Here is a 27,929-nt window from a genome sequence, read left to right on the forward strand (position 1 = left end):
TACTCTGACTTCAGGAGTCAGCCTCTGAAGTGAAGTCTTGGTCTCTCGTGTGCTTTTCCTGTGGTGCAAAGCCCATGGCTGGTGCTCAATGTACAAGAAAGCAAAAAGCATCTGCGGTTCTGAAAAGGGCTGTTCGTGGTCTTGTGGTGATGCAGTGTTTACTATCACCATCCCTGGGGGTGTTTAAGGAAAGGTTGGACCTGGTACTTAGGGACACGGTTTAGCGGGTGACGTTGGTAGTAGGGGGATGATTGGACCAGATGATCTTGAAGGTCTTTTCCAACCTTAATAATTCTATGATTCTGTAATTGCTGGAGACCTCTGTGTGCTTGGCCCAGAAAGGTTTTATTTTGCCTCAGGATTTGCATCCTTTCTCCCTTGTTCCACATCAAATTCAAGAAATTCCTCTCCATTCCCAAGACCTCTTCAGCCATGTGCTGAAGAAGGAAGGCTGTAGCCAACTATGGTGGTGCATCGCCTTGACACAGCAATGTTGAATAGTGCAGGGATCATGTATTATAATCCAAGTAAGCACTTTTGGGAAGGCAGGAGAACCAAAAGCAGCAGCAGACAAGCTTTGCTGTGGCAGCGGGACAAACATGCTGATTGCTTGGCTGCAAAGAAGTGAGTTTTGGGGAGGAAGAGGAGATGCTGAACTCCACTGCATTGGGAAAATATCAAATTCTGCGGCTGTGGTGGTGGGGAGTCTGAGGTGGAGCTCATCCCTTAGATCTACTCACAGGTTGTCAGCAGACTCAGGCAGTCAGTGGTAAATTGCATTGTGCCTGAGTATGCACTATGCTGAAGATACAGAAAAGTGATCATTCTTGAAAACAAAACAAAAAAATACAAAAAATGAATTCCCCTTCCCTCCCCAACATAACACAAACAAAAATACTCACAAAAGCAATCAAGCAAACAAAAAAAATACCAAACAGATTAGGGAAGTGTGCCCAGAATTAATAAACTGAGCTCCCAGCCTCTTGTTGAATTTTGAGTGTACATTTAATGCAGTGGCATCTTTTTCTTCGTTTTCTTTTTTTTTCTTATCTTGTTCTATCTTTCTTGGCCTCTGCACTTCACTCCTTCTTGCTCCTGAGCAGAGCCTCCTGCTTCTGATGAAATGCTGCTGCTCACCCTGACATGCCGTTATTTGTGCTCCTTTGGGAGAGATTAGTAGGTAAATTTATGCGAGTCCCTGGCAGTTTCTGAGAGATAAATTGGCAGGGAATTTGCAATATCACGGTCCTTTATTTGTCTTTACATAATTTTAAAAAATACTCTCAGTCTGTTTCCGTTTGAGTGAATATCCAGAGTTGAGGTTGACTTGACTGTAGCTTTAACGGTATGTGTCTTTATGGTACTCTCTTTAGAAGGGCCATGCCTGAATGTATTTGTGCTCACAGTACAGATGTGCCAGGAGAGAAGCTCTTTCCTGTTTACTCTGAGAATTAACATTTCATGTGTTGTTTTCTTTTTTTTTCTTTTCTTTTTTTTTTTTTTTTGACATTGCTGTTGAATTTTGAATGGGGGGTGCCTGGGGATTAAAATCGTAAATGAGTTTCCTTAAAGCAGGGAACTGAGTCCCCGAGGCTGCTCTGTACAGGACTGCTCACATACATTGTTTGTCAACCCAAGTGCCGTTATAAGCATCCTTTGTGTGACGGGTGGCAGTCTTCATGGATTTCTTTACTGCTGTTGAGATGCTTCCAATGGCAATGTGTTCGGCTGCGAGGTGCTGAGGCAGGAAAGTGGGGTAGCATAAGGGGAAGGAGGAGAGAGGATGTCTCATCTGGGGAGGATCAGGTAAAACGTGGGGATCATGACGGGGTCTGTCCCAGGCCCCTCTGAGATAGCAGGGCTGACGTGAAGTTTCCAGGAAAAGTTGAAAGCATGCAGAGGAGGTGATTTGTAGCAGAGAGCCTGCTCCATGCACATGGGACCAAGCCTTAAACGAAGCAAATTGATACACCTACACTGACTTTAGTGACTTAGACCAGCTGGAGATGTGGCCCAGCATGTGTTCAAAGCCCTTGCTCTTTCACATCTCACTTCCTTTTATTCCGAGTAACCCTTATGCACAGGATAACTTGTGATTTTTCTGGCAGGAATGCAGTGTTAATGTTTGGAGCAAATAGGTTCTGGAAAGGTGTGAATCAGGCTCTATATTGCTGGCATGCATGTCTTTGTGTGGCAGTTGTACTGAGTGCTATGTCCTGGTGAAGCTGGTTAGCCCTCCTTGATCTTATTGTTCACTAAAAGGGGAAGGCACCCTGATCTCTGCCCTTTGTCTGTGCCATGACTGATGTTGCCAGTCTCATTGCCACAAAATCTCTGACATCTTCACTTAAACTAATTACCGGTAAGCAAGACCCGGCTTTTCTGTCACCAGGAGCAAAGCTGCTATTCCCAATAAGACAAGCCTTTGACTCGCACAGGCATCCTCTGGTGGGATAACATTCTAGTACGCTTTTAGTAACCTTCTGAGTCCTTGCATCTCTTCTAGTCCCCTGGCCATGAGGATCAATACACAACGAGAGATCTTGAAGTCTCCAGCATGAGCTATGACTTGCTCTGACACCTGCTGTTTTCCTCATCATGCACATATGAAGGATTTCCTCATTGCAGCTTTTAAATACTTAAAGGGGACTTATAAAAAAAGATGGAGAGCAACTTTTTGCTCGGTCATATAATGATGGGATAGGGGGGAATGGTTTTAAACTAAAAGAGAGGAGATTTAGATTAGATGTTAGAAGGAAATTCTTCACTCAGAGGGTGGTGAGGCACTGGCACAGGTTGCCCAGAGAAGCTGTGGATGCCCCATCCCTGCAGGTGTTCAAGGCCAGGCTGGATGGGGCCTTGGGCAACTTGGTCTGGTGGGAGGTGTCCCTGCCTATTGCAGGGGGTTGGAACTGGATGGTCTTTAAGGTCCCTTCCAACCCAAGCTGTTCTACGAAGGATGAGATCTGAGTCACCAAGTTAGGCAATGTCCTAAGCTACAGAAGATAACAGTGAGAAGATGCTGTGACTAGAAAGACTGGAGTGTAAAAGGAGGGTGATGGGGCAGTGGCGGGGAAGGTGATGCTGATATGTGCTGTTCATGCACTATGCATACTTTGCCTTGGTTGGAGGGCTCTCCTGTGACTCTTGGATAGTAATGCATGTGGTATGATCTCTTTAGGCCTGCGCACACCGCTGGAAAAACATCTACTATGAGACAGAGTACATCCTGCCCCACGGCTTCTGCAACATCATTCCCCCCAACCTGCAGCCCAATGGGCTGAAGCTCTTGCCCTGCTACGAAGGTAAGGGGCAGGGGGCTGGGAGTGGGGCTCACCTCCATCTCTCATCTCATGTCTTATGGCTGCTCTGTTTTCCCTTTCTTTGCAAAACCATCCGCAGTAACCCTCGCCGCTGATGTTTTTCTTTCTTTCTTTTGTTTTTTCCCCCTCTGTAACATACTGCTGCCTTGAGTTACAGCTGGGATGGAGGTTGGGTTTTGGGTGAAGGTGGGAGAATAGCACAATGATTGAACAGATCCTGAGACTTTCTGTACACGGTCACATTTAACTACCTGTGAAATAATACCTATCTGAATTGTGTTTGGAGGCTATGGTTCTTTTTCCTGTGTATGAATAATCAGTAGATACTGATGTGAGCTTGGACTCTCATGGTTAGCTGTAGAACAGACTAAATTGGAAATACTGTAATTGGGAACCTGTTTTCCCATCTCATGGAAATATTTTCATTTTTGTGTTGGGATTCATTGGAGGATTAGAGAGGAAAAAGTGTTGCTTAACATTTTGCTTATTTCAGGGAATTTCTGCAGCAGCTTAATACAACTGCTGCTGTGTTTTAGATGCTGTAAGGTGTCTTGATCCCTGTTCGGATCCTCCAAAGGTCTGCGTCTAGGTGGGCATGAAGAAAGAGGGCTCCACCACCCTGAACAATGGGCTACTGTTCCTGTTGTTTTTATTGTAAATCCCAAGTGTCAACATCTTAATTTTCCATTTTTCTGGCGCATTTGAAATCTATGTATCATGTTTCCTTTCCTAAAGACTTCAGAAGACAGCATCACCTCAGCCAGAAGTAATTAACTAAACCAGTGCCATGAGTATCCTGTTATGAAGAAGACAGGGTGTCTCCTAAGATTTCTCAGCCCCCAGAGAGGCACTCGGGGAAAACACCTTTTTGGGTTTCTCCTGGTTGTCCCTGGCGTTCCCCTCTTGCCTGTAGGAGCCTGAGGAAGCATGGGAGTTTGGAAGACAAGGCGTAGCATGGTTTGATGTGGGCAAGACTTCTGATTTTATTTACTGTTTTCATTGCAAACCCATGCAATTTTTGTCTTAAATGCGTGTTTCAGTCTGGAGGCAGCACACTTGTGTATTGCATGTTTAACAAGTCCTGAAATTATTCGTTACTTGAAACGTGAGAGTTTTTGAGTCTCTTGAACCAGCCACTCCAGCTGATCTGTGACAGAATACAAGTGAACCACGTAAGCCTTCCTGTTGTGAGTGCTGTCCCATTGTATTTGTTCTTTTTCCTTCGTTCCTGTCAGCAAAACCAGGCTTGGGCTTCACAGTGAGCTAACACAATGCAAATTGTCCGATACGAGCCTTGATGGTCAATGTGCATGTATGGAGATGCTGCCAGAGCTTCCTCTGAATCTTTGTCATCACTCCCGCTTTTTCTTTAAAAACTGCTTGTCTGAATCTGTTGCAGGGAGGTGGTTTCTAGAGGAGACAAACTGCTGGTGTTTTTCTGTGCGTCATGTCTTGAGAGTAAAATGGCTGCTAATCTGACAGGATATTTGCCAGGAATTGCTAGAAAATAGAAATGTGTGGGCCTAGCGTATGCAAAGCAGCCAGTGGAAAATTGGCAGGGCTGGTGCAGTACAATGTTGGCTTAGCTTCACTGCATGCTAGAATGAAAATTGGAGTTTTGGGACTGATTTCTCTCCCCCCCCCCTCATCCGCCATTGTCAGACATGAAATCACAAAGTGTCGCAAGAGATGGCTGTGTTTGTTTGCTGCTGGAACTTTTAGGTTTTGATAAAGTAAGCCTGATCCCAAACGTGAGTGATAGCCACAATACGGCATGCAGATGGGTGCGTTGTTTGAGGTCGGCTGTGATCCGCTCATCTTGCGACAGTCCTTTTAAGCTTTTTCCTTCACTTTCTGGAAGGAGGAGAAGAAATTCTCTTCCACTGACGCTACGGGTTAAGAAAAACAGTCTGAGGGAAAGAAACTGGAGGTTTGGTAGGAATAATAAATGCAGTCAGTAATGCAACCCAAGTGCCTCTAAAGCCAGAGCCTGTAATTAGTGCACCTAAAGTGATAAGCCTTGTGAGAGGCTAACGTGGCTGTACAGCTCACAAACAGAAGTGGCTCGCCAACTGGTGAAGTGCGCAAGCCAGCTGAGCACACATCAGTCGCCATACGTCTGTGTGCACACACCTCAAGACAGATTATTAGCTTGTGTAACAAAAGTCTTGTGCCAGAAAGGGAGAGGAATCTGACCTTGGGACGGACGTCCTTAATGCACACAGTATGTTTTCTATCTGCATAAAACAGGCTTAATAATTAAAGACAAAAAAGGAAGTTTCCGTTTCCTGACTGGATGGTAGTGGTGCAACAACACAGTGGTCTCAATCCATCTTACTCTTGTCCAGTTTCCCTGAAACAGCTGACAGAAGTCTGGAAGCTATTGAGAGCTAATGAGAACAGCAGCAAGCCTAATAGTTAAATGCAATCTTTCTGAATAGGAACTAATCTGGTTTATATGAGCTGGCTGTCCTCTCAGGTATAGCTGGGGTATGGAGCCATGATCTTCCAGGCGGTGCTTTCACTTGTTTATTTTTTCCGTAGCTGCCTGTTCACTCCCCCAGTGCCTTCAGTTTGCAATGAAGGGTGTCCGTTTCCAGCATGAGAGGTAGCCCAGCTGTGTGGGGAGAGCTGGGATGGTTTCCTAGCCTTCTGTGGTAGGAGCTGGTGATGGAGGCGGGGAAGCTGGTGGACTGTGTGGTTAGGAAATAAGGGGAACAGCACATGCTCACGTGCCTTCCCTCTGAAGGGATGAGCAAGTGCTAGGTCCAGACCACACTTGTTTTTCTGGGAGGCATCAAAATATCCCTGCTTTGTGGTGCAAACCAATACCAAAGTGCTAGGTCAGAAAAATTACTATTGTTTTTTCCCAGTGTAGTAGAACACAGGAAGATGGGAAACAGGATGCTCTCAGTGCAAATGGTAGCTTATTGTAACTGTCCATTTCACTTCCATTTGTGAAAATGGTAAAGGATTTTATTGCACAGTGAAACTCATGCTATGTTATGATATTGAAGTTTGCTTAGAGACTTGGGTTTGGTCAGAGAAGAGGTTGTGGAGCATTTGCCTTCAGTGTCATCACACATCATAGCTCATCCTTTTTTGTGTCCTCTTTTAACCAATTACTTCTTCCTCAGCCTTACTTCTCTTATAAACTAAAATCATCCTGTTAACAAAAAACCTTTTTGGGAGGTTTAAGCAGTTATTTCTGGCATGTTTTCGAAGTCACAAAGGCAGCCACCTCTTTCGTGCTCAGCCTTGTCTTATTGTTTTGCTGTCAGCTGTTGCTGCAGCAGTTAGTTTAGTGGCTTGTGGTCTGCATAAGTGAGGGTGTGCAGTGTTCTGCAGACAGATTAAAGAACAATAAAGAAGTGTAAAAACAAAGGGTCCTTTCACGACAGCAGTTATTGCCTGCAGATATGTGGAAACTACCTAATCCACTGCATGTAATATCTAAACCTCATGCAAATGTTGCTGTTCAGGTGTGCAAAAGCTGTAAGCTGATGCAGTATCTGCACAGTTTCCTGCTGGCTTATATTTTCAGTGTGTTGATGGATGGATGGTGGTATGAGTGGCAAGTGTCATGGCCATGTACTAGGGTGGAGGGGAAGTAGAAGCCTTTGGGGCTCTTCTGCTGCTTGAGAGAAGCAGAACGGCTCTAGGAGGGGGCAGAAGGCTGTGGGGCTGGAAGGTGATCATCCAGGATGTGAGGGGCTGCTCTGGGCTGTGACCCTGGTTGTGTGAGCTGGGAGGAGATCTGCCTGGGTTGAGAACCATGTGCAAGTGGGAGTGAGGTGGCCTGAAGAGGGGAGTGGCTTTTGTGCTGAAAGAATAATGCCAGAATCCAGGAGCCCAGTGTCCAGCCAGGCTGAGCTGCTGTCTCCCTGGGCAGGACTGCCTGTGTTGGCATCCCTCCAAAACATGATGCTGCTCTCTTCTCTGTTTCAGTGGAGTTTTAAATGCTCAGGTAGCATTAATATCTGTGGTGTTTGTGCCTCTGTGCTTCAGATTCTCTTTGCAGAATGTCATTAAAGCTGTTTTCTCTCTCAAGGGTAGTATGAAAATAGATGAATCGATATGTGTGATCTGCTCAGGTCGTGCAGTGATAGGATAGATGGATACCTGTAGGATGGAAGGATGGTCACTGCTTTGCGTTGTTGCTGTATGTCTTGCCACGCTACTGTAATGAATCCATTTATTCCCCTGTAAGCTCTTTTTTTTTTTTTTTTTTTTCCTGAGAAGTATTATCAGGTATTTATTCAAGCCAAATATTTTCGTGTCTTGTATTCATTTCACAGAGACAACGGTTATATCCATGCTCAGAATTTATTTGAAATGCTGCAATTCCAACTGACCACTGTTACAACCACAGCGTAACTATTTATTTCGGTGAAGTCTAGGGCTATTAGTTTGATATGATAGTACTGGCAAAATAAGTGACTTAAAAACACTGAACACCACAGGAAGCCATGAATGATGTCTGTTGAAGTATGAGCTTCAGTGGACATACCAATTGAGTTTATTGTACAACCATTTAAACCACCAAATCTCTCCTATTCCTTATGCATTGCAGCCAGTCATTCATCCCATTTAAAGAAAAACTTTTTTTTCATTGCCTGACAATGAAAACAATGTGTTTTTCTGTTCCTTTTCTAATATGTATATTGCTGATGAAAATCAGCTGTGTTGTGTCCTGTGATGTAGGGGCTTTTGTTTTCAGGTTATTCCTGGATCTGAATTTGGCCTCTTTTTTTTTTTTTTTAAAGTAGGCAAAATTATACTATAATAAAATAATGCTTTGAATTTGATAAGCTTTTTGACGTGATTAGAGAAATAATTTTATTTTTGTACAGGCATTTTTTTTTATCAGAAAAAAATCCTTTGTATCCCAAGAAACGAAGTTATCTTGCTCGTTGTTGGAAAACAACTGCATGAAGCCCTGGACTCATCCACCAGCCTTGAATGGCTGCTTCGTTGCATGGCTGAAGCTATTGCTCTTTCTTCTGTCATCCTCACATGGTTTTACATTTCCTTGGTTTCTATTTGCAGCTACATTCAAGAGGTGGCTTGTGTCAGCTGGGATACTCGCATCCACAAGTGTTTGTGGAGGGAGCCTTCCATTGCCCTGAGCAACATGGGGTGATGATTTGGAGAATCAGAACTCTCATATGCCAAAACTTCAGTTTCCGGGGCATTCAGTTGTGTTTGAGACTTTTGTTTTTGCTGCAGAGGGTGAGATGTAAGGCACAAGTGGGTACCCTGGGTGCCGTGTAAACAAAGCTTGGTAAAATAGTTAAGGCAGGATCGATTGGGGGAAAAAAGTGTTGTAAAGCCTGTTTATAGAAGGATAGAAGGAGAAATTTTAAAAATCACAAGTAAGAAATAAATTTTATTTGCCATTCAACCTGTGCTGAAGCATTCCAGGTGATTATTTCATTATTTTTCTGACCTAAATCTTTCACTGCATTAGTTAAATATCCTATGGCAATTTTCCTCTTTTATTTTAAAGCAAATTGAACGGTGTGGATTTTTTTTTTTTTGAAGGAGACACTTAAAGAAACTGAGCCAAGCCCAATACCTTTTTTGTAGGGAAATATACCATTTTAAATCCATCAAATAGTCAGCGAGGCCCAGCTGCAGCAGCTGGTTGTGGCCTTGTGCTCGGGGGCTGGAAGGCCTCTTGCCAAACCATGTAGGGGGATGCTCGCTCTGGGGTGATTTTGGATTACCAGAACCTGGGAGATACCACAGGTTGAGTGTGGAATTGGGAAGAGGCAGGATCTGTTTATGCCTTGGTACATGGGGTAAAAGAAAGAAATTGTGGTTGGAGGTGAAAGCACCTCAGTTGGGCAAATGTGGAATTTGCGGCAGTGTATCCCATGCAAGGCTGGAAACAGAGCCACTGGAAAAGTAGGGCCTTTTGGGACACACATGGCATTATTTCTCAGGAAATGCCAGAGGGAGAAACCTCATCTCCTCAGCTTGCTGAATAAAAAGTGCTCATGTCTACAAAGAAGGATTTTTTTCCAAGCGAGGAGAGCCTGACTCAGTGAGAGACTATCCATGAAAAGCTAGAGATTCAGAGCCCTGGTGCTGCCTGTAAACAGCAAAGAGAAAGCCCAGTGAATGCTGGTTTCACTGCTCTGTGGGTGTGCTGCTGCACATTCCCACTGGGAAGCCGAGTGTGGGGGGGCACGGCTGCTGCTGATAATTCCTTTTGGTCTTCACTATGATAAAATTAAGTTTGTGAGGAGTTTCTTTGGTTCCAAAGAGGCCATTTGCTCACTGATTCCATGACTATTTTTTTAATCATTTAGCAATGAGTTAATGATGCTTGCTTCAAAGAAGAAGAAAAAAGAACAATAAAAAAAAGTTACTAGGCTACTTGGAGACTGTTTTTGGAGCCTGAATTGCTCTTTCTCCTGGACTTTTTTTATCCTTTGGAACATACTGTAACACGCAGGAAGTGGCAATATGCAGAAGCTGTGTAGTCATTATTCACTCATTATTACGGTAAATATTTGACAGTAATGGTCAGGAAAAAAAAACTTCCAAGTGGAAAGTGATTTCTCTCCACACCATCCTTTGAATTTAGTGTTTTTGTTTGTTTGTTTTGTTTTGTTTTTAAGGAAAGTGGGTTTTTGTTTGTTTGTTTGTTTTTGTTTTTTTCCCCTTCCATTTTCTACTGAAGGCTAAAGTAAAAATTCTTCAGGTTTGACAGGGGAAACAATTGCTTCATAAAACACAGACGAAAGCTCCTTTGCTGGGGACTGGGAGCCCTGTCCCCTGTGACCTGGGAGCTGTGAGCGTGTGGCTGAGAGCAGTGGAGCTGAGCATCCCCCAGATGAGATGAGCAGACAGTTGATTAAAAGTGATGCCCTCTCCTTCCTCAGCACCTTCTTCCTGGGGATGGTGTCCCAAAGCATCCCTCCACCAGAAATGCTTGCGGGGTCCCCCATCCTACGCTGGCAGCCTCCAGGCTGTGTGTAGGGGGGTGCAGACCTCTTGGGTGTGAAATGCCCACTGCATGGTGGTGGTAGGGGTGGTATACTTGTTGCCAGCACAAGCCAGAAGTGACTGCGGTTTGTTTTCTTCCCTTCTCCCACCCAGAATACAAGAAGAAGTACGGGGAGGAGCACGGCTCGTGCCAGGCGGGGATCGCGGGCTTCTTCACCGAGGTGAGCAGAGGTAGTGAGGTGGGGATGGGGTTTGTGAGCAGGCTCTCCTGACAGAGATATCTCTGTGTCTAATACTATTTATTTTCTTTCAGTGGTGGTCTAAGGCATTTTTCCCTGAATGAGTTTGTTTAATTATGTGTACGTGAATATATAAATATATAAACTTGCACACACATATATATACATATATTCAGAATAAGATAAGAAACACATATTTTTCCAGTTCTGTTTCAGTTCTTCATTTCAAAAAAGTGAAAAAAAATAGCATACAGAGCTGGTATGAATACTGGACCATATTCTTTGCTAGACAGCAGTTTATCAGCCATGTTTTAGTTAAGGCAAAGATGACTTTGTTCCCTTATGTATGTACTGGATTTTTTTTAATGCTTCAAGATCTAAAAAACAAAACCAAAAAAAGCCCCAACAAACACACAACTAGTTCAGTGCAGTGTCAGGCTCCTTGCTGTCATGTCCAATATATGCTTATTCCTAAATATAGATGTGCTGGGCTGCAGACCTTGTTGTCCAGGCTGATACAAACACAGAAATGATGTCCCCTCTGCACTGTCAGGAGCTGATGTCCAAGTAAACAGGAATGGCAGTCAGGCACTGTTGCCACAGTGGCACTGCCCAATAACTTGATGCTCATCAGCAACAGCATCTGTTTCCTGGCTTCTCTGCTCTCTCTAGCCTGTTTCTGTTCCCATGCTTTAAATCCTTCTTCGCTCGCCTAGTTCAAAAGATAGCTTTGAACTTTCATTGCTTCGGGCCCAGTGGTGGCTCCAGCACTTCCAGACTGAGCAGGAAACACAGATAAATGGCTTTTTGGGTCAAACAGGCAAGCCCCTACCATATTTTCAGTGCTGCTGATGGTCGTCATTCCTGCTGGTAAACGATCCCTTGACCTTAGGGGCACGGCGGCTTCCAAGGAAAAAAGCTGTGGCTGAGCACATCCCATACTTTGTCTGGGCGTGCAGTCCTGTCCCTCTAGGTTTATTAGGAAATTTGCTTGTTTAGAGTCCCTGCTACTGCAGCCGCTCACCCCAAGGGGTCTGTAGTATGGGAGTGATTTCCCACAACGATGGAGTCCACCCAAAGCTTGCGCTGAAAGGAGCGGTGAGGCAAAATATCTGTTTTCTGTCTTCTCTGTGGCTGGAGAACTTACCTAGGCTTAATGTTCTCTAGGCTTCACTAAATCCTCTGCTGGGGCTATTTAAACCCACATCTGCTGCTTTCCAAAAGCAAAGGTTTGCTGTGAGGATGCTGGAAGCTTTGGATCATGAACACACACTGCATCTTCATCTCTTTTTTTTTTTGTTTTCCTAAATAAAATTATTTGGTTGTCAATAATGTCTTTATTTTTTGGAGTGAAGTTGTAATTCACTGAAAAATAGTTGTGTCCTACCCCTATAAGCAACAGGTTTCCCTGTGACCAAAGCATGGTTAAAAAATGTCATGAGCAGTTTCAAATCAGTTCATGTCTTTCCTGTGTCACATACAGGTGTTTTGTGCTAATGCTTGATCCTAGAAAATGAAAAAAGTGTGCCATTTTGCTAGCAGCAAATGAGCAGGTGATCTTCCATAAGCAAAAGCAAATCTGAAAAATACCCATTCAAGTTCTGCTTTAAATTGTGACAAAAATAGCTAAGAAAATCCTGGAATTGGATTCACATGCCTGTGTAAGTCTCCATGTGTGAAAACAAGCAAGAAGTTTTTCTCACCAGTTTGAAACTGGGAAAAGAAAAAGAAAGGGTTTCCCTCTTCATTATTGTCTTCTTCTGAATAACCAGGAAAACACAGACATTTTTACTTGTTACAGCCTGGCACTTGATAAGGTGAATTTACATTGTTTTCCAAGTGTTTGGAGAAAAGAAAACTTCAAAAAAAACACAAAAAGACACAAAACAAAAACTATTAGTGTTGCACATGGTCTCCTTCAATGGGAAAGAGCTCTGAAGATTGAATGCACTTGTAGTATGAGAAGTACAGGTGAGGGTAGAACCAAACCTTCTAGAGAACCAGGGTATCTCCGTAGTAGATATTTGGGAGCAGGTTTTGAGGTACACTCAGGACCTAGAAAAAGTCACCTTAAAGGGTATTCAACTGGAAGCACTGTTTTCACACAATTAATTTACTTTAGAGATGGCCGGTTCTTACAGTGGGCTGATAAAAACTCCTGCTTCCTCTCTCTCTGGACCAGCACAGTCAAAGCATCAAGTGTTGCTCTGAAGTTTTTCAGCTGTGCTTGGAGTTCAGCCAGTAACTTCAGGATGTAGGATTCAACTTGAAGCTCACCCTACTTTACTCTCCTTACCTTTGCCACCATGGCTACCACTTGAAATCTCTGCAATGTCATTGTTGCACCTCTTCCAGCCTTGCTTGTGACTTTCTTGCATCCCCTACTCATGGGAATAGTGGGAATTTTGTTGTATGGGTGTGCCAATGTACATTTGATTTTGATTTGAAAACATTCTCTGTGAGTATCTATATTTGGATGTTGGATCTGGGCGATCTCAGTTGACATGTTAAAAAAGCATCAATTTTTTTTTGATTTCCAGTCTTTCAAAACCCTGAATTGCTCTGTGTGTCTGTGATTAAATATAGCCAGGTTTGCTCTGAAAGAGTGGAGCATTTTTGAGGACAGCAAAACAAGATGTTCAGTTCTTTAAATGTGCACACTCGGCTTGCTGTCTTTGGGTCTTCTTGAGGCTAGCTGGGAAAGGCAGCAGGTAGAGAAGCGTTTTTTGTGTGTTAGCAGGGGTAAGTTTTGTGGCTAGTAAGGCTGAGGAGCGTCTTTTATTGAAGTTGCAGAACAGCTGAGCAAAAGTGGGCCACAGAAAGGGAGATCAAGAATTTCTAGGATATGTATAGTAACCTCCGTGCTTGGGGAGAAAGAGACTCTACATGACCACAGAATGGAGGTTCTTATAGATGGACTTATAAATGGTGTTTTAAGTTAATATCCTGTCCCTTTCTCATTATTTCATAAGGAATGAATTGTTGTCCAGTTTTGATTATTACTTATTGTTTCCCCATCCTTTCCTCACCCTGCTGTTTTTCCTGTTGTAGGAGCTGGTCATCATGGGGGCACCAGGATCTTATTACTGGACAGGAACAGTCAAAGTACTGAATCTCACTGACAACACGTATTACAAGCTGAATGATGATGCTGTAATAGCCAGGCGTTACACCTACCTTGGTAAGTAGCTCTGTGGTGCTTTCTGTGAGGAAGTTGAGTTGAACAACATATTTCAGGGCTTGGATGCTGTGAAGCTGATGCTGATTTTTTGATGGTGTAGAGTATTTTTATGAAAAGTGTGAAGAGTGTCTGAATTAAAGGGTTACCTACCTGGAGACAAATGTAAGCAAGGAAACAGCCAGACTAGTCCCTTCTTGAAAAACAAGCAAACAAACAACAGCAACAAAAAAACAACCAGCCTTAGCTGTAATTTTTTGAGTAATATGTAAAGTGCATTTGGACTGAGAAGCAGGTTGGTAGTGGGCCTCCTACATTTGTCCTTTTACACTGTGATGGAAAAACTATGCGTATCAGTTACGCTGTGTGTCTACTGTAAAATGGACACAATACATAATTACAGAAGGTGTATTGCAGAGACTAATTTGTGTGAACAAAAACATTACCACGTAAGTGACTCACTGGCAGCAGCAGAAGGTTATGAAATAATTGGCTTGAGAAGGATGGTTTGAGTAATCTTTAACGTTAACTCCATTGGTTTTACTTGCTCTAAAACCAGCTAATGTCCCAAGCATAATTAGTTTAAAGGCTTCCACCAAATCCCTAGTGCTCAAGACTTAGAAGGCATTTCAAACAGTCAGTGGTTTGATATTGTTTGACTAAAGACTTGCACTGACCTGTCTTCTTCCCTTTAACCTCTAGTCTTTTAAAAAAATACCACTTGGGAAATGCTGCTTGGAGATAGCTAAGTGAGGAGTGCTTTTAATGACATATTATTAATATTTAAGGACATACATAGATTTTGCCACTGATAGACCTGAAATATAGTGATTACCATGTAGACAAGAGCCTCATAATTTACAACAGAAAAGCCAAGTCAAATGCAAGACAGCCTTAGAAGGAAAGTACTCTGCTCTATGTACTCTTCTCTAGTTATTATATATATATATCATTTTAATATAACAAATAAGATCAAATCTTTGATCTCCTTCTGTCAAATACACTCTTTCTTTGATCTATCCTCCCCTCTTTATTCTTGCATAAACAAAAATCTTTTTAAGCCATTAACTTTTCTGACCTTTTTGTCTACTCTCCTCCATTCTCCCCCCTACCAAAAAGGCATGTAATTTCCCTAGCTTTCCTGGGCAGTGATTTCAGCCAAAGGAGGAGACTTGTGTCCAGCTGATGTGGGACTGTTGCTCTTTGATGTGATACTTCTCTGCAATGATGTACTCCCCTTGTTCTGTTTGTCTCTGTTTACATGCTCCTGTTTTACCACCTCCCTTTAGGGACTCGGGGTTACTGAACTGTTCCCTGTAACTGGTTTGTGTGCCCCCCTGCATGTTCCCTGCTGACAACACACACGTTTTTTCTCTCCACTTTTGGAAGTGTACCAGAGGGTGTAGTGCCATTTCCTGAAGCCTTGTGCTCTGGAACTGAGTGAATATTGGTGCATCCTGGACAAAATGGTTGCATAACGCTAACAACGCACAGTCTAAGAGGAGCCGTGAAACCCGATGAGCATGCTCCAGATGGCTGACCTGTTTCTCAGGCTCCTTCCTTTTGTCCTTATTTATCTATTTATTTATTTTTCCTCTCTTCTCTCTCACCCCACCCCATCTCCTGCTCAGGATACGCGGTGACAGCAGGTCATTTCTCTCAGCCGACTACCACGGACGTTGTGGGAGGAGCTCCCCAGGATGGAGGCATTGGAAAGGTGCGGCTTTTTGTCAAACAATAATGTGGTCGGATGCAACTGGGCAAAGAAAGTAGTATTGATGCAGTTCCCAAATGTCTGACAAGCCAAGAGATTTTTGCCTACAGAGTAGTTTTGGAGCACTGTGCAGGGGAGAGGTGAGGTAGTTTGATAAAGTCATCAAATTTTCTCCACCTGTCTCTTCTGGAGCTTCACATCCCTCCTCCCTCTCTTTCCTCTCTCTCCCACTCAATCCTTTAAATGGTTATTTTAACAAGACAATGGCAACATTTCTTTCACACCACTTCTGTTCAGGATTTCTAATGTACAGGCATCACTTAAACCTTGTGTAGAAATGAGAAAAATTGGAAAAGAGGGTTAGTCCTCTGCTTGTTTTCTTCAGACATTTGACAATGCTTTGCATGTAGACTGTATCCCTACTTGTTTCAGGGTAGCACTTCTAATAGCATGAAATTTAGTAGCCTTATTGATGTCTCTCTTAAAAAATGTTACAATACATTGACATTTAATAGGTTAACATCTGGATTTCTGACAGCTGTGCTCAGAAATCTTGGTGACAAGCTCTTCAGAAGGCAAAAACCCAAAGGTTTTCCTGTAGGTATATGTATGTGCAATCTCAAGGGTGTAAGCATGTGAATGGCTGGATAGAGGTAGCTGATGAGTTAGGCATTCCTGTAGTTTCCCTGTAGGATACCCAGCTGCTGTCAGTAGCAGGGTGAGGGTATGCACTGGGACTGCTCTATGCTTCTGAACCAAAGGTGGAGGAGCAGGACTAGGGAGAAGGAGGGAAGAGACGAGAAGGATTTGCTTTTACCACTCTTTCTTTGAAATCCTTTTGGGGCCTACTGTCACCAGTTGCTCCAACAGAGACGTCTGGTCCTTCCACCTTCTTCTCTCTACTGCTCTGTAGGGGCATCGGTTGTAGCTGAGTCCTAACAATAAAGAGTGAGAGGTCTCCATTAGCAAGAACACTGTCCTTTGGTTTAGACAGATTGTGTCCTTGCAGTTGCTGGGGGCAGCAGAGTAAATGGGGATAATGGAATAAAAGTAGAGGATGAACTTGGTATGTACACCTGGTCTGGCATGACTAGGACATAAGGGATATAGCAGCAGCACAGTTGCTACTGAGAAGACATGCACAAGATAGTTTCCTTATCCCAGGTGCTCTGTTATGGTTGCTCCAGTGCATTTTTCTTCCAATCCATTTTCTCAGTGGAACAGATTTAAATTCTCTACAAGGAAGGAGAAAAAAAAATGCAGCTGCTAATGTGAGATCCACGAGGAAGCAGCTGGCTCTGTAGGTTAAAGACTGTTGCTCTAGTTGCAAAAGCTCCTGTTATTCTCACTTGGCATGGAATGTGGGTAGCAGGAGTGCATGGCAATGGGGGCGGTAAGAGGTGTTGAACGCAGGACATTATGCTGAGCAGTCCTGTTGTGGTTTCCACACTCTCTAATAAGTTAGTACTTACCACTTCTCCGAGAGAAAGTGATTACTGTTGTCACACCCTTTCCATTGAGGAGAAAGCCAAGACACTTAACAAGACCGAGTCATTTCCCAAATGGCACCAGGAGTGTCATTAGTAAAACTGGGTTTGGAGTCATGACACCTGGCAACATGCACTTGCTGCTAAACAGGCTGCTGCAAAAACTGGGGAGTCCTTTATATCTACAGCAACAATCCACGGTGAATACATGCTGTGTTCTCGGCTGAGAATGGCTTTGAACTCCGTCTCACCGCCTATTAATAACTCACCACATATTCAGCTGTGTCGAGTGCTTGGCTCAGCCACATGGCCTTGGAAAATAAGGATCCTTCATCCCACAAACAGCATGGAGACCTGCTGGGAAAAAGCCTGTCAAATGCTGGAAGAGTCTCAAAACACTCTGACTGTGCCAGCCCTTCTGCCAAAGGGAGTCCCTTCCTACAAGCAACGTGCTTTAGGTCTTAAATTTTGGTACAAGATCTGTTACTGGACTTGTATCAATGCTTTTATTCCCAGCAGTTCCTGGTTAAGCAGTTTCTCCAATGGAAATGAGCAACAAGTGGACCGAGTTTGAATGGCTGTGTATTTACAGATCATTTCAGAAGAAACAGTGCAAATGCCTTGAGTGATCTGATTGGGATTTCTACTCTGACCTTTGCTAAAGCATTGTGAAGTTTGCAGTGCCGTACGTGCAGGCATGCATCCCTGAGAAGGAAAGGCTGGGTAAGGGAAGGGAAGCAGCGTTGTGCCTACTCAGCCCTTTGCCCTGCTCATTTCCTGGCATTCTCCAAATGCCTGTTGTTTGGGAGCTGGAGAGTTCCTTTATGGGTTGCTTTTAAGTAGTCAGCACATGCTCACATACAAAAAAGTAGGGGACAAAATACTGTTCAAGCATCTCTTGTGATAGGAGGCCTGCGATTCACCAGGAAAGTGGGGAAGTACATGTTTTGTCTTTTAAAAGAAGACTGAGCAATAAACTGTCTTGAAGTTGGATCTTGGCAATAGCCATGGCCATGATCCCGATGCAGATACAAGGAGAAAGCACCAATGCTGTGCCTTTATGTGCTTCGTAGTTACTATTGGATAACCTTTTTCTTTTTTCACTTTTCAGGTTTATATTTTCAGAACAGACAGACGATCAGGGTCTTTGGTAAAGATTTTTCAGGCTTCAGGAAAAAAGGTGAGATTTTATATTTATATGTTTTCATCTGAGGGTGGAGGGAGGGGAAATAAAGGCAGGGTTGTCTCAGAGCATCACTTGCAATTTACTGCTTTGTGAGTTTTTGATCAAAGGCTGTTTTTCCTCTTCTTTCCTGAAGATGTAAGCCCATTGTACAGACCACCTGTATTCCCTTTGTCTTGCAATGGTGGTGACTGCAATCTCTGCTCAATGCCCATGGGACTGAAATTAAGGGTTTTCCTGAAAATTGTACTACTGGTTCTGCTTAGCCTTACACAAATGTAGCAGCAGCTTCTGCTGTTGCCTTCTGAGATGTGGCAGAGCCCAGACAGTGAGATTTCCTCTGACTAGATGTTACCGGTGGCTCTGGGTAGCCTGGAGCTTGGTTTATTACACAAAGCCCCTCTCTGTTTTTCTCTACCCTGCTGTGACAAGGCAGGGACATGAGAGTTATGCTGTTTTGTGGAGGAGCAGCTTCTGTGCCTCAGGAGAGGATGATTTTCCTCTTCCTGCCATGAATCAGTCCTGAGTATTAATGTTATGATCGCTGCCTTAGAACTGAACCCTGCCTCCTGCCCAAAAATGTAGTGATTGCTGGTGAGATCCAACTCCCCCATGCAATGTTGTGTTTGAGTGGGGAACAGCTTACATTCTTCACTGGGGGCTTGCCGGTGATGTGTCACATGAAGAATGAAGTGGACAGTATGTCTAGGTGTAGATAAAAACAACAAAAAAATGGTTTATTTGAGAATAGCACCCTGAGGACACAACACCTCTTACCTGGGGTTGCCTGTATTCTCCTGGGATGAGAGGAAATGCAGAAGAAAAAGGTCACTGGTGGCATCTGGCTCTAGAAATATCTGCCATCCTCAGAAGGATCTGAGAATTTGACTGTATTATTAAGTGGATAGTATTAGCATGTTCCCCCCCCCCCCCCCCAACACTGTTGTCATCTTTAAAAACATGCCTGGAATATGTAAAAACTGCAAGGATGTGTGGGTAGATGCTGTGACTCGTGTTTAAGAGTCTCTGCAAAATGTCTTTCTGTGCGCTGTAGCAGAGTTGCCAACATCTTGAAAGGAAAAGCCCTCCCAGATCATCTGGGGCACCTCCTGTGTTTGATTGTTTCCTGTTCATTTTTTTCCCTGTTGACTTTTAATTGCCCCTAAGGATGTGCTCCTGGAGAAGTATTCCTCAACCTATTAAACAGAGCTATCAGGAAGTTCCCAGGTCTTAGCCAAAAACTTTCATTTTTCAATGTAATCACATTATTCTTATCTGTAACTTAACTAATCAAGTATTTACATCCTTCAAGTACTTCTAGGCTGTCATTGCCTTCTTTCTCAGTAGTATGTTTTCTACAAATTCTGTAAAATCTGAATGAGGATTGTATTTTAAAAGAAACCCATCCTAAATCACAGCTTTTCTGTTCTGTGGCTGAAATATAACCAGACAAGCTCAGCAATGAGCAATGCTTGGAAATGAGCTCTCACCAAATGCTGTGTCCTTCCCAGTGGTATGAAAGGTTCATTGCTCAAACATTCCTGTTAGACAGACATTAGTGGGCAGTTTCTTCCTTCCTTCCTTTTTTTTTTTTTTTATTCTTCTGTGGAGGCCGAACAGGGAAATCAGATGCGGAGATGAAAAAAGAAAATGCAGTGCCTCATTACAAATGTTAAGTGCACAACCATCAGGTTCTCACAGCACCATGAACTCACCCACACTGCAGACGTACCACATTGCAGTTAAGTAAATAATAGCCTTCCCCTGAAAACTGCCTGAATACACAGTGAAATGCTTTTCATAACTTTCACTCCTTACCCATGAGAAATTTGTTTTAAAACCTTAGTGGATTAAAAAAATAAACAAATAAAAAATCTACAAGGGAACTTAAACTACAAAATAACTGGAATCAAATGATGTTTGAGGTCTGACCTTAAACCCACACAAGCACAAAAATCTGAGTTACAAACTGAAACTCTACCCTTAACTCACCCCACTGTATAGATTTAGCAGCTTTTAAATCTTACAGACTCTAAGGAGTGGAGCTGCTGCTGCCCATCTCCTGTTGTGCCCGGTAGCTCTGGCTCACACGTTTGGAGCTATCGGACATGGAAGGCTGTGGGGCAGGGATCCACAAAGAGGAATGTGAAAACATGCAAGAAGTGTGATTCATTCTTTTTAACCTAAATAATTATTTGCGTAACCTCAATTTTTTCTGCTATGTAGACAGCTCTCAAGTTCAAATATGAAGAGCTGTCTTTTAATTTTTCTTTTAGAAGTTATTTTTAGTTTTGAGACTATGGTTTTTAACTGGTCTCAAAGAGTATCCCTTGTGGTACCTTAGCAGAAGTGGATGAAATAAGAGCAGAATATCATTCTTGCTTTTGGTTTCCTTTTTGTGTTTAAATGTGTTTTTAAATTCATAATACGGATGCTGGTTGGGAGATTGTTAGCATTTCATATTCACCTGTATAACAATGATGTAATGAATTTCTTAAATTTAAGCAATTTAGTTTTATCAAGCAATAATAACCAGAGATAGAAGTGGCTTAGTTTTTTTCTGTATCAACTGAAAAGTTTTTATTGAAAGTCGTCTTTCTGTGTCAACTTACTTGTCTGTATGTGAGAGGAAAGGTTACAAACAAAACTCACAACCAGTGCTGTTAATTAAAGGTGACTGATACAAATAGAACAGGTAAAAATATTCCATGAATGAGGGGTAACTTCAAATGCCTCTTTTCATGGATGCTCCTTTCTTCAACCCCCCCCCCCCTTTTTTTTTGTTTTGTTTTAGGCATTGCCATCTGTGGTATATAAGTTCAGATCTCTTTAGGAAGTCTGGTACTGGGCATGAATAATCACTAGCAAGGTGTTGGTTTGGGAAACTTACTTCACCCCCTTCCTGGTGTTAAGCATTTGACAACTGAAAGTTAGTCTAGAAAAGCCTAGGTGTCTCACTTAAGCATGTCCCAGGGTATAGATTTTATTCTTCTGATAAGGCATCCAAGCTCATGCACTGTTAGAGTAAAATGTTTAATTCTTGCCTGAATTATCCCCTAAGCTTTTTCTGTAGGAGTACTTGTGAGTGATAAAGCAGCAAGTTATCATTTTAAATAAAAAACAAACAAACAAACAAAAAACAAAAAACATGCCTAAATGATATCCTCCTGTGTGTGGGCAGATACTGAATGCTTTGTTGTGACTCGGCTTGGTTACAGATGGGCTCTTACTTTGGCTCCTCCTTATGTGCAGTTGATCTGAACTCTGACGGGCTGTCAGACCTGCTGGTCGGAGCACCTATGTTTTCTGAGATCAGAGATGAGGGTCAAGTCACAGTCTATATCAACAGAGGAAATGTGAGTATGTCCAGGAGATGACTCGGTAAGGGATGAGGGTGTGGGTCTGGGCAGGGTAACACCAATGTCCCCTCCAGCGCTGCATGGTGAAACTCGATGTCTCAAACAGCGGGGCTCTAGATGTCTCTGACAGAGCATACAGTCACAAAAAACTCATCTGGTATCATGGTTTCCCAGACACCAACCCACATTCATCACAGAGCTGTGAATCTTTCAAGGAGGTCTGGGAAAGTTTCTGGTTTTATATTGAAACTTTGTGGTATCAGTGGCTTTACATGCCAAAACCAAGTAAAAGTCAGTAGCTTTGACTGAGTTTTTCTTTTGTGTTTTGGGTGGTCATTGGGACCTACGAATCAGAACAAAAATGTGTAGGGATTTAGGAGTCTTTTTGTAGGGAAAGCAGAGACTGAATTCATGTTATCTTTACATTATGGCTCATATATTTCCACTGGTGGGAAGTTCTTATCAGCTGATACTGTCGGATTTCTCACGATCCAACCACAGTCTTGGAAAAGTCTGACCTTTCTTCCATCACCAAAGCAAGATCATTATTATATTCTATTTATAGGAAAACAATAATTGTTTACTAATTATTGCACATTTAATATTCAGGTCCAAACTGTGCTGTCACAAAGGGGGAGTTGTTACTGACTAAATTGGTTTAATTAATCAGAACTTTGAGAACTTTAATACATGGAGTTTTTTTATGCTAGGCATAACACACGTTGTGAGTCCTATAGGCAGCATTTGAGAAACTTCAGAATTCATTTTGTTGTATTTTTATCTTCAGTTATTGCTCCTCCTTTAAATGGGCTTTATTTTTTCAGCTTGATCACAGGCTGCCCAACTTCTTATATTGCAGGGTGGCTGCAATGTCATCAGAATAGATCCAGAATGCTAAGCAGATAATACCTAATATTTCCTGCTTACAGTGAGAGTATATATGATTTCATTTTTATCTTTTATAAAATGGTGAAGTTAAATAATAAAACTCCTGCAGCAAGGATTACTTGAAGCAGCAGTGGCTTGCAGGATTGGTGGCTTTCTTTTTGGGGTATGGTCATTTAAAGCTTGCAGTTTCATTCTACAAGCATCAGTGCTCAAGAGGTTATTGCAGTGGATCAGAGAAAACTGCATTATAGTGATGCTAGGTATGATACACTTATGTTTTTCTCTTTCTTATGAGGATTGCAGAGAAATGAGTTGCACATACAGGCCTGCCTGTCTCTTCTATGTTATGTTTCAATTTCATTATGTGGGATTTTCTTAAAGTCAGCAACTCCCTGCAGCCAAGAAAAAGATTTTATTACATGTTCCAGAGGGCAGTTTACCCTCATTCACAAAGGATGCAAAACAAAGAAAAACAACCCTTGAGGTGGGTACAAAGTTGGATTGCATAACAATATTTTGTTTTCTTGTGGAAATGTTCCTTTCCCCTTGAGGGAAGACTGCAAGAAACTGAAGCTTATGTATCTGACCAGAAAGTGGGTGGGCAAGAAATACCAAATCCATATAAGGCTTCTCATGGCATATGAGTACAAAGCTACTTTATTCTGAACTTTCCTCTGTCTCTTTATTTCATTAAAGCTCTTTCCTTATTCTTCATTTCAGAAGGCTTTTTGGGTAGTTTGCTTTAATCCTTCTGTCCAATGCTTCAAGTTTTAAAATCCAGTTGCCCAAATGTTCGCTTCTTAAGGGAGAATTCTCTCTAATTCACTGGGGTTTAGCTGAGTAAGCCTGGACTGAGGATTTCACTCCTCAGATGTAATCTGCCAGCAGAGCAAGCTCTGAGCTGTTACATTTTAGGTGTCCGGGAAACCTTCACGAGCTCACCAAGCCCCGTGACTGCATTTAGTTGTATCACTGAGTTATCATTTAGCTAATTTAGCATTTTGGTTTTATCATTCATGCCCCCCCCCCCTTTTTTTTTGTTGTTAACATAACAACATAAGAAGGTTTAAAAATAGAAATTTGTATCAGCATTAAACTTGTTCCCACCAGCCTCTACAAGGTGCTGTTGTTCAGTTAAAGCTGAGCACCACCAAATGGTTTAGTAACACAACATTAAAGGATTTTTGAAAGAGAAAGGCTGAATTCCTCTTTAAGTGGATTCTTTCACCTTGATGTTGTCATCCTCAGGCAGTGTCTGCTCACCTGTTCAGCCAGAGCTGGGGACCTTTAGGTCCCTGGCTCACCAGGCTGGTGGTACCTAGGTTCTGATGTTGGCAATGCCACCTGTGGCCATGGAGTGTGCCAGGGAGACCTAATGGCTCCTGTTGGAGTCAACTGTGTTGGTTTTACTGTTAACCCTTTTGATTTATGGCACCCAGCTGATCTCTGTTGGTGGGGGGATGCCTCGGCGGTGAGGGTGATGGTCATTCCACTGTTCTGCCCTGGTACTTCCTGCATCATTGTTCCCCTGAGCCTGGTTTATTTCCTCTTTGCTAGGGAGTGCTGGATGAGCAGCTTGTCCTGGATGGTGATGGTGCCTACAATGCGCACTTTGGGGAGAGCATGGCTGCCCTCGGCGATATCGACGATGATGGGTTCCCAGGTCAGTGCCTTTTCCTTGGAGATGTCAGCGGGGCTGGCAGTGCTGCCTGTCTCCTCCCTGGGCTCATGCTGAGGACAACAGGCCTGCATGGGATTTGTCATCTAAAACCTTTGACAGCTGGTCCTACGTGCTGTGGTTTAGTTGACGTCCATGCAGCTTGCACCCCAATCTCATTAACTTTGGTTTGCCTTCCTTGTTTTACTTTTTGTGTGGTTTATAAAAGGTTTCAGATACCCAATCCCCAAACAGCACAGAAACCTGTCTTTTTCTTTTTTCCCAATTATGCCTTTGAGCCTTTCCCGTTTTATTGGCATAGTGATGCTTCTTACCATGAAGTGAAATTAAGAAGTAGCTTCTTGCTCCTGATACTGTGAACTCTACTAATGAACTCTCTCCTGCTTTATTTAACCCTTGCACCTTTCACGGGCTGCTCAGTATGAGACCTGATGCTGTGATAACAATAGATGAGAGCAAAGTGTTGGTGCTGGCACCTGATATCTGGCAGGACAGATTAAGGACTTCTGACCAAAGGCTGACTTGCTCTTTGTGTGCCTGGACTTTTTTTTCTTCCAGGCTACTCAGGGCATGATAGCACATTCAGCCTAACCTAACCTTACTCCAGGTTGTCATCACAAGTGGTAGGAATAGTCTCCCTCTGCACCTGTCCATGCATTTGCACATTCTTCCTGCTGCTTCTGGGTCAGCCGTGTTGATGGAGGGGCTGCAGACTGAGTTGGATCAATCTGTGGCTATGATGCCATCAGGAAGAATTTAATTTTAGCAGCTATGCAATCACTAGATCCAAACAGCAGAAGAGAGTGAAGGGTAGGATCACTCTGCTGTTAAATTGGATCAAATGTAATTTTCAAGTGCACCCTTGGCAGCACTTTTTTGTCTCTGCCTATCCATATAAGGCACCCAGTCTCATTTTGGAGGCTTGGGTTTTAAAGCAAACTTAATGTAGTGCTACAACAGATGTTTTGCCAGTGCTGTCTTAGTTCATAAAGCTGATGTTCCCCTAGGTTTTGATTGGATATTTTGATATGAAAGGATTCTATTTTAACTTTATGAGCATGACTACTGGTTAGTAAACACATGTTTTCATAGAAAACACGTGTTTCTGATTGGGCACAACACACAGCCACATGCACGTACAAATTCACATACATTTGTGTATTTTTAAAATTTATTTTAACATGAGCTCTTCATTAAATCAATCAAGTTTTTGTAGCCAGGCTGACACAAGCTGCTGATCGTCTTCATAGGGAGTTATTTTCCTATGGAGATCTGGCTTCTAAAACTGGGAAGAAGCAGGGTTAACAGAATGGATTGTGAAATGTTTATCATCTGTCCTGTTTTACAGATGTTGCCATTGGGGCGCCTAAGGAGGATAACTACATAGGAGCAGTTTATATTTATCATGGAGATGCCAATGGTATTGTACCCAAGTACTCTATGGTACGTGACACTGTCTTTTATGATATCTGAAAGCTCTTTCCTGGGGCCTGCAGAAAAAAAAAAAAAAACATGCTTGGGGATCCCTTTAAAGTAGTCTTATGCAGTTCAAGCTCTACAGCCCTTTCTTGGTCCTGATTTGAAGATGGCATCTCCCAGTTTGCCCTTATTTATGCTGTAAGGTAAAATTGTGTTAATCAGGAGATATTTTTTCACTTTCTTTTATTACAGTCTTTAGCTGTAACTTCCTTATTGAAGTAAACGAAATCTTGGGATTTGAATGTCAATTTTTAGAGAGAGTAGTACAGCAGAAGACAAACAAACTCTGCAGAGGTTGAGCATATACAGATTATGGAAAGGCCAGGGAGAATCGGGAGGTTGCTCTTTCTTCCCACCAAAGCAGACTTAGCAAGAAGGAAGAGGAACTTAAGTTTTCTTTTGTTCTCCCCACAGCTTCTTAGCCTTCTACTTCTGATGTGAGAATATATCACAATGATGGTCCTTGGGTACCACTCCCTGACCACTGTTATGAAGTAAAAACTAGGCTGAGGTATGCTACAGAGTCTTGTGCAGAGATGACAGTGCAATTCAGCTACTGTAGCCAGGCAGGAGAGAAGATAAATTGATGTCAATGCTGCCCAACATGTGTCCCCTAGCCTCTGTCTAGCACATTTATTTTTTGCAGAGCCTGACTCTTCCCTACCTCCCTCTGCGTGTTTGAAGTTCTGGCTGTTTTGTTTTGTTTCTGGGTGGGATCTTTCACAGTAAACCAGTTTAAGCAGGATTAAAAGAGTTTAGTGGTTATATTGGAGGCTCTTCTAACAAACTGTAGAAGTTCAGTCCTTCTTCCTTTTAGCATGTATATGCCATGCACTGCTTTTTAAAAAATGAAGTTAAATGACTCTTCACGGATACTTCTAAAGTGCACTAATTTGTGGCATTTGGAGGACCCTGCCCATTTTTTTCCAAGAGCCCCTGGATGGGAGGTTCTCGGGCTGTTCAAAGGTTGGAGCTTTCCAGTTCTTGCTGCAACGGATCAGGGTTTTGTTTTTTGGGGGGGCGGAGTCATTCATGGGGGAATTCAACATTTTTGAAAGAGCCCAGATCAGCAGAGCGGTAAGTGAAACATCCTTCTTGCTATCTCTCCCTTCCCATCAGAGGAGCAAGGGCAGCAGACAGCACATGCCTCTCTGCTTGCCCTAGTGGGACAAAGCCCAGCTCCAGAGCGTGGCAGGATACTGTGATACTGTTCCCATTTTTGCCTCCTGTCCCCAGGCAGCTGAGGGAGTACTACTTTTGTGCCATTTCCCAGGACAGACACACCGCTGATTCATATACCACGTGCAACCCAAAAAAGCTGTGTAACAGCTTCAGCTCATTACCTGCCCTGGGTTTCACCCAGAGGTGAAAGACTTCTTGTATCTTATTACTATACCCCTGAGCCATCTTAATGACCTGGATTTCCTTTTTTAAATAAGCCAAGAAAGGTGTGTGGTGGGGGCTGTAGGGTATACATTTTCGCTCTTTTCATTTTGTTAGCTTTTTCCCCCTTCATTCAAATTGCTGATCATTGTTGCTGCCTTACACTGCCAGAGCAGCTTGAGTGGTGGCTCTGAGCAGAAGCAACTTAATTGGCTTCGTGGCCTGCTGTTTCCATTCATGGCACTTAAAAGCAGAGCAGCTTTATACCTCTGCCTTCTAGACTGTAATGGCCTGCAGATGTCTGCTGGGCTGCTTGCAGGCAGGATTTACCACCCTAACTGGGACCCACCCTCCCAAAATGTGATGTTATGTGGGGAGGAAGTGCTCTCCAGTTGTCTTATCTACCCACAAGCAGGAGGAAGGGGAGATCTGTATGTGACAGAGTGCTGATATCCCTTTAAACTGGCTGTCAGGACGGCAGGATGTCTTTCTTCCCCTCGTCTTCTTTTCCATGAAACTCCTCTCTGACCTTTTGCCAAATATTGTGTCCTTTTGTGGGTGGGCCAGGAAGAGCTGGTCACATGTCACAAGCTGTACAGCACCACCACCAGCCTCAAAATTAGTTGGTGGGATAGGTTTCTTCTGTCTACAACTTCTGCAGTCAAAGGCTAGTTAGAGTTCAGGTCTTGCATTGATGGCCCAGCATAATGAATAAGGCTTGGGAGAAATCAGCTTGCCGTAGAAAAAGAGATTTGATACAATAATTTGTTTCAGGCAAAGACCTTTACAATTCAAGCTGTTTAGAGAAAGTTTTTGTGTTTGTAATTAAAAAAAAGAAGTGGTGCTAGTAGCTAATTAATCTTTGTGCTGGGGAGGCAGAAATGAGATACAGCTTCCAAACTGACACAAAATACTGCATAATTGCTGATGAAAAACAGAATTTCCAAGTGGGATGAAAATTAATCAGTTTGGGTATGCTGGCAAACTTTGTGAAAAGAAATGGTTGTGCAGGATTTTCTGTTTCTTTTAATGATTATTTTTGCGAAGATGCTGTTTTTTAA

The 27,929-nt window shown here is 42.8% G+C and overlaps 1 protein-coding gene across 4 annotated transcripts in view; it reads left to right on the plus strand.

Moving 5' to 3' along the window:
- Positions 1-27,929, plus strand: part of ITGA9 (integrin subunit alpha 9) — a 217,531-nt gene that overhangs the window by 11,870 nt on the left and 177,732 nt on the right. For all 4 annotated transcript variants that reach the window (XM_066992239.1, XM_048075533.2, XM_066992240.1 and 1 more), the window contains exons 4-11: positions 3,182-3,305; positions 10,434-10,501; positions 13,571-13,700; positions 15,329-15,414; positions 18,010-18,078; positions 21,300-21,437; positions 23,886-23,991; positions 25,355-25,449. In XM_066992239.1, the coding sequence (XP_066848340.1) occupies positions 3,182-3,305; positions 10,434-10,501; positions 13,571-13,700; positions 15,329-15,414; positions 18,010-18,078; positions 21,300-21,437; positions 23,886-23,991; positions 25,355-25,449 (816 nt within the window). The remainder of the gene's footprint in view (positions 1-3,181; positions 3,306-10,433; positions 10,502-13,570; positions 13,701-15,328; positions 15,415-18,009; positions 18,079-21,299; positions 21,438-23,885; positions 23,992-25,354; positions 25,450-27,929) is intronic.

This window comes from Anser cygnoides, chromosome 2 (assembly GCF_040182565.1).
Source record: "Anser cygnoides isolate HZ-2024a breed goose chromosome 2, Taihu_goose_T2T_genome, whole genome shotgun sequence".
Taxonomy (NCBI): domain Eukaryota; kingdom Metazoa; phylum Chordata; class Aves; order Anseriformes; family Anatidae; genus Anser; species Anser cygnoides.